This window comes from Aegilops tauschii, chromosome 5, assembly GCF_002575655.3.
Source record: "Aegilops tauschii subsp. strangulata cultivar AL8/78 chromosome 5, Aet v6.0, whole genome shotgun sequence".
Lineage (NCBI taxonomy): Eukaryota > Viridiplantae > Streptophyta > Magnoliopsida > Poales > Poaceae > Aegilops > Aegilops tauschii.
The window spans coordinates 388,958,317-388,965,373 of NC_053039.3; the positions used below are offsets into that span (position 1 = coordinate 388,958,317).

General features: G+C 52.6%; 1 protein-coding gene across 1 annotated transcript; it reads left to right on the plus strand.

The window, feature by feature from the left end:
* The first annotated feature begins 793 nt into the window (after positions 1 to 793).
* Positions 794 to 4,644, plus strand: LOC109755326 (FT-interacting protein 7). The gene is made up of 3 exons (XM_020314241.4): positions 794 to 1,121; positions 1,796 to 1,859; positions 1,952 to 4,644. Exon 3 carries the CDS (start codon positions 2,042 to 2,044, stop codon positions 4,364 to 4,366), a length of 2,325 nt encoding a protein of 774 aa, XP_020169830.1. The 5' UTR covers positions 794 to 1,121; positions 1,796 to 1,859; positions 1,952 to 2,041; the 3' UTR covers positions 4,367 to 4,644.
* The last annotated feature ends 2,413 nt before the right edge of the window (positions 4,645 to 7,057 follow it).

The following is a 7,057-nucleotide window of genomic DNA, read 5'->3' on the forward strand; positions in this document are numbered from 1 at the left end:
CTAAAAGCACTAAAATAGAAAGAAAAAAAACGAATTACAAACCACCAATCCAGTGCAAATCTCTTCGCTTTTCTACAACTCCTTAAAACAATGATCCAAGCCTCTAACTTCATTCCTCATGGCATGCTTCTCATTATGAGAAGTGGGTACCGACCATCAACGACGTGGACGCGCAACTGCTGGAAAATTAGGGTTCATCATTTGAGTCGGGGGAGAAGAGATGGTTTGATTCGGTTTGGGTCGAGCAAAAGAAAAGACATGATTAGTTATTATTTTTGGAAAAAGAGAAGAATTTCATATCAATTGGAAAAAGACGAAAGATCAAAGCCCTAAAGCAGGATGGGGCAAATTATTCATAAGAATCAAACAGTTCCCCTAAAAAAGAAGAAGCAAACAATTCCAAAGTCCTCTCTCTCTCAAAAAACCAAATCCTCCCTGAATCGAGCGAACGGAATCAAAATTTTGCTTAAAAAAAGAGTTGGTCTCACGACAACAATACTTTGTCCCCGTCATCATCGCACAAAGGAAACAACTAAACAACTCACTTCCTCGGCGGCTTCCCACCAACCAAACGCCGATGGACCATGTCCTCGCCCCTCTCGCCGCTGATCCAGAAAAATGCTTCACACACGCACACCTCTTGCGGCCTACGCGATGCCGGTGCACGCACTCGGTCCACGCAGCACGCGCACTAGCCGCCGACCGGGGTCCAGCTGGGTCGCCCTCCGCATGGCCTCGGTCGGTCGCCCTCCCCACGCCGATGAGAAAAGCCACCCCGGGGCCCACCCTGTCCGCCGCTTTCCCTCACTCTTCCACACTCTTCCTCAGTCTTCCCACTCTCGCCCCCCCTCTCTGGCTTATCCCTCTCGGCTCCCACCTAGGGTTCTTGTCGAGGAGAAAACTCAAGATCTTCCATGGAGGCGGCGACTGCCGGCGGGTAACCTCTCCGGCGTGTAGATCCGGTGGTCGGCCACCACAAGATCTGCTGAAATCTTTCAGCATTGCCCCCTTGCTCGTGTTCTCGACTCCTGGCCAACCTCTGCTGATTCCGAATATCTCCTCCTCCGATTCCGTCCTTTCCGAGATCCTCCCTGTTCAGATCGCGTGCTGGAATCTGTTACGTGAGTGCGCAGTCCCATGTTCTTCCCTGTCGCTTTTCCCTTTATTTTTTTCTTGCTTGCCACGAGGGAAGATCTGTAGGAGTAAACGATGGTAAAAAGAATTTGTAATGAATGGAGGATCTAGGTGCGGAGCTGCTAGGGTTTTACAAGATTTTTACATGGTTTCTATTTCTTGTATTAGATTCATATTTTACCTTTTTTGATGCGCACAGACATTCCTGCTGCCATCCGTTTTGAGGTATATGAGGTTATTTTTATCCAGCGATTAGTTAAATCCCGCTCACCCGGCGCACCATCCAGATCTATTTTTCTAGTTCATATGCGCTGTTTTAGTCCTTCCTGGACTGGTAGTTAAAGCCGTGGGTTCTCTTCATGTTCCAACATTAACACCGGCTAGCTGTTCTTCATGATCCAAGAACTTACATGCTGTTTCAGCGTTTTCTCAAGTCTGAATTACCAGTGTGCAGAATAGGGCTAGCATAACTCTACTGTTGTCCTGCTTGATAAGTAGTATAATAATGGATTTATGTTGTAGTGTCCTCAGTCCAGTAGTTATACTTGTAGCGGATGTTTTTTCATTTATGTTGCAGTGTCCTCAGTTCAGTCGCTATACTTGTCGCGGATGTTTCTTTCAAGATTGGTGATGTGATGTAGATGTTTTCCCCACATGGCAGATGGAGAATTCTCTCACGAAATGTTCGGTTGAAAGCGACCTTTCCTGAATTGTTGATTGCAAAGGTGCCAACCTCCTCTTCTTTCTGTACACCAACCATTCATTTTGTTGCCTACAACAACCATTTAAAGTCCGTGCTTATTTTCCTTTTTTGCAGCTATTCTGGGGAATCAGTCGCTATTGGCTGTATCTTTCTTCCTTTTCCGATCCTGAGTAGAAATTGTTTGGTTGAAGACTGTCATTCAAGATGATGCAGAGGCCATTCCGCCCGGAGGAGTACTCCTTGAAGGAGACTACTCCTCACCTTGGTGGAGCAGCTGCAGGTGACAAGCTCACCACCACCTATGACCTGGTTGAGCAGATGCAGTACCTTTATGTTCGAGTGGTAAAAGCGAAGGAACTTCCAGCTAAGGACCTCACTGGAAGTTGTGACCCGTATGTTGAGGTGAAGCTTGGGAATTATAAGGGCACAACTCGGCATTTTGAGAAGAAGACCAATCCTGAGTGGAACCAGGTGTTTGCCTTCTCAAAGGAGCGCATTCAGGCATCAGTAGTGGAGATTATTGTCAAAGATAAAGACTTTGTTAAAGATGACTACATTGGACGGGTTATGTTTGACCTGAATGAGGTCCCAAAGCGAGTTCCACCTGACAGCCCGTTGGCTCCACAATGGTATCGCTTGGAAGAACGGAATGGGCACAAGGTCAAAGGAGAGTTGATGTTAGCTGTTTGGATGGGTACTCAAGCAGATGAAGCATTTCCTGAAGCTTGGCACTCTGATGCGGCGTCAATCCCTGGCGATGGCCTTGCAAGTATTAGATCAAAAGTTTATCTTACTCCCAAGCTTTGGTATCTGCGTGTCAATGTCATTGAAGCACAAGATCTTATACCAAATGACAAGACCAGGTACCCTGAGGTTTACGTCAAAGCAATGTTAGGAAACCAGGCTCTTAGAACCCGAGTATCACCAGGCAGGACTCTGAATCCAATGTGGAATGAGGACTTGATGTTTGTTGCAGCTGAGCCATTCGAGGAGCACCTGATTTTGAGTGTAGAAGACAGGATTGCTCCAGGAAAGGATGATGTAATTGGGAGAACTGTCATTTCACTGCAGCATGTAGCTCGGAGGCTGGACCACAAGTTGCTGAACAGCCAGTGGTATAATCTTGAGAAGCATGTGATGGTGGATGGCGAGCAGAGGAAGGAGACCAAGTTCTCAAGCAGGATTCACTTGAGAATTTGTCTTGAAGGTGGATATCATGTCTTGGATGAATCGACACATTACAGTAGTGATCTAAGGCCAACTGCCAAACAGCTGTGGAAGCATAACATTGGGGTCCTTGAGCTGGGTATCTTGACTGCGCAGGGCCTGTTGCCTATGAAGACGAAGGATGGACGCGGCACGACTGACCCTTATTGTGTTGCTAAGTATGGGCAGAAATGGGTGCGTACAAGGACTATCATTGATAGTTTCACTCCCAAGTGGAATGAACAGTACACTTGGGAAGTGCATGATCCATGCACTGTGATCACTATTGGTGTATTTGACAACTGCCACTTGAATGGCGGGGAAAAGGCTAATGGTGCACGGGATACCAGAATTGGGAAGGTCCGCATCCGCCTCTCAACGCTAGAGACTGATCGGGTGTATACCCACTCATACCCTCTTATTGTTTTGACACCTGCTGGCGTTAAGAAAATGGGTGAGGTACAGCTTGCTGTCCGGTTCACATGCTCATCACTGCTCAACATGATGACTCTGTATTCACAGCCCTTGCTGCCCAAGATGCACTATATACACCCGTTGTCTGTGATCCAGGTTGATAACCTAAGACGCCAAGCAACCAACATTGTCTCAACAAGGCTGAGCCGTGCAGAACCGCCACTGCGAAAAGAAATTGTGGAGTACATGCTGGATGTGGATTCTCACATGTGGAGCATGAGAAAGAGCAAGGCCAACTTCTTCCGTATCATGGGTGTCTTGAGCCCTCTGATTGCAGTTGCTAGATGGTTCGATCAGATCTGCCACTGGAGGAACCCACTGACGACTATACTGATCCATGTCCTCTTTGTGATACTAGTCTTGTATCCTGAGCTGATACTGCCTACAATCTTTCTCTACCTATTCCTGATTGGAGTGTGGTACTACCGGTGGCGGTCAAGGCAGCCCCCGCACATGGACACTCGCCTCTCACATGCGGAGACCGCCCATCCTGATGAGCTTGATGAAGAGTTTGACACTTTCCCTACATCTCGTCCACCCGACATCGTGAGGATGCGGTATGACCGCCTCCGGAGTGTCGCTGGGAGGATCCAGACTGTTGTTGGTGATCTTGCAACACAAGGAGAGAGGCTGCAGTCTCTGCTGAGCTGGAGAGACCCAAGGGCCACCGCGCTGTTTGTGACCTTCTGCTTCATCGCCGCGATCGTCCTGTACGTCACACCATTCCGCGTTGTGGTCTTCCTTGCAGGCCTGTACACCCTGAGGCACCCGAGGTTCCGCCACAAGATGCCGTCTGTCCCGCTGAACTTCTTCAGGAGGCTGCCGGCAAGGACTGATAGCATGCTGTAAGGTGCAACCGTCTCTATCGCTCCGTGATGCGGCGCCTTCCTCGTTTCGGTGGCTCGATGCTGAGCATGTTCTATAGCTGCAACTGAGATGATGCTGGGGTCGAAGCGCGGTTGCCAAAAAATTGAACTGAACTATGTCGTTGTTTGTAGTCTTTTCAGTTGCCCGCGTGTCTGTGTTTTGGAACAGTTTTGAACCTTTCCTGTTGACGACTGAAACGCCTGATGTGTGAGTAGTTATTATGCATGTATGCCGCCTGAAGAAATTGTGCTATCACCTGAGCTTCTGCTGTGCCCCATCATCTTTTGCATTTGCATCTAGTAATGGTTCTTCCCATTTTTTCCATAGGAATGCTGATCTATCGTCAGTTGCTTCAGTTGGAACTGCTGCCAGTATTGGGATCCTACTCTTTTTGCACTTTACAGATGGAGTGTTCCTTCACTCGCCCGAATATGATGAAGAGTTTGGCATTTATCTCCCAAATTTGAATGTCAACTCCTTGAATGCCAATCGATATGTTGAGGAAATTGCGCTTGTCCATGAATTTCTGTTTCTTGATCGATATACATGCGTTCAAAATTCAACTTCTTAGGCTGTAATGCATTCAAAAACTAATTGGCTCCTGTCTTTGCATCTCAAGCACCTACACCAATTTAGGCTACTATATACACATTTTATGAGGATTTAGGTATGTGTGTCGGAAATATCAAGGTCCACGTACTTGCTTACAGTTTTCCTCTCAAAAGGAAATTGCCCCTAATGCTTTTCAAAGTATATTCATGCTAGTTAGTGTTAGAAGAGAGAGAGATTGTTGCGGAATATGATGGATGTATTATTGAGCCTCGAGGGCGAGTATATATTGAGTACAAGACTTGGAGGGCAAGACGCCTCTCCTGGAGATAAGGTAGGAGACGGATTACAAATCCTAAACTACCAAATACAAGTATCCCAAATATATCTCTAACATCCCCCCGCAGTCGTAGCGGTAGCGTTGCGAACAACAGGAGCGTCGCGGACGGTCATACTGGAGAGAATAGCAGCCGACGGACTGACATCCCCCCGCAGTCCTAGCGGGAGCATCGTGGACGGTGTCGCGTCGCGGACGCGTTGACTGTAGAGGAAGCCGACGAGTTGCTCAAGCGGATGATAGCCCTTCGTGCCGATGTCGATGTAGCCGAGAGCGGAGGGTGGTGTAGCCGTGGTCGAGGTAGCCGTGCGAAGAACACCGTGGTCGATGTCGAGTCGGGGTAGTCGGTGTTGAGGGAGTCGCCGTGGAGCCGCAGGCGCAAGGAGGCGTCGAGTTAGTCATGGGCGCAGTGGTGTCGAAGAAGTGATGCGCCAGAAAGGAGAATGGTGTTGACGACGCGTCGCGCCGGGTTTGCCAACCCTGGGGACACATCGTAGACGAAGGCACGCGTCGGTGTTGCCAGCACCGGGCATGCATAGACGGTCGAAGACGAAGTTGACGAAGCGCCGCACCAGGCTTGCCAGGCCCGGGGACACGTCGTGGACGAAGGCACGCGGCGGTGTTGCCAGCACCGGGCATGTGTAGACTGGGACCTGGACGAGCTGTACGCCATATCGAAGAGGTCGGAGAGGCCAGCAGAGAAGGACTCGACGACTGTTGCGGCGCCAATCGGCGCGGGGCCAATGTCGCTCGCGGTTGTCGGAGTAGATGAAGCGGTCGGGATAGATGACGGCGACGCTGGGGACGAGCTAGTGCTGGACGAAGACGAAGTGGGGTGGACGGGCGGCGGCAGCAGCTACGGAGGTAGCCGCGGCGGCGGCCAAAGAAGAGCGGCGGCGGCGGCCTGACGGCGGCGGCGGCGGCTAGGTTAGGAGTGCGGCGGCGGTGATCGAAGTGGGCGAAGAACCCTGACAGCGTGACGAAGACCGGCGCGGACGGTGGCGTTCCCACGCCAAGGGAGACGGCGCGGTGCATACCACGGGAGGTCGACGCGGTGACGGCGGAGTGGACCTCGGGCCGCGACGCTACGGCCCAAAGGGGCAACGCAGCGGCGGTAGGCGGGTCGGGGCGACGGTGGGAAGACCTCTGGGCGGCGGCGGGGACCGCGGGCCGTGACGCTGCGGCCCGAAGGGGCGACACAACGGCGGTTCGCGAGTCGGTGCAACCGCGGGGACGGCCTCGGGGCGGCGGCGGGGACCACGTATCGCGACACTACAGCCCGAAGGGGCGACGCAGCGGCGACGCACGAGTCGATGCAGCCGCGAGGAGAACCACGGGGCGGCGGCGCTGCGGCCCGACGGGGCGACGCAGTGGTAGCCCGATGCTCGATCGGTGGAGAGGCGCGCTGAACTCGGGGACGATCTTCACGGGACCTGCGGAGGCGCGCGTAAGCGACGGGCCAGGTCGGTCGCGCGGCGTAGATGAGACGGATCGCGGCGGCGAGCGGATGATCAAGCCGATCGCGCGCGACGTCAGGGACGCCGCTCGGTGGAGGAGTGGTGGCGGCGGAGTCCGGGATGAGGCCGGCGACGACGGACGGCGGGGGACGTCTGCACCGGCACCCGGGCTACCAAAGCAGCGCCGACGCCCGGGCAGCGAGGCCCGAGCGACCAACGGAGCAGCGGCGCCCGAGTTGAGGCGGCCGACGAGCCTGATGCAGCCGAGGACGAGGCCGGCGAGGTAGACCGCCGAGCCGCCGTGCAGACGCGGAGGAGGCGGGTGACGTG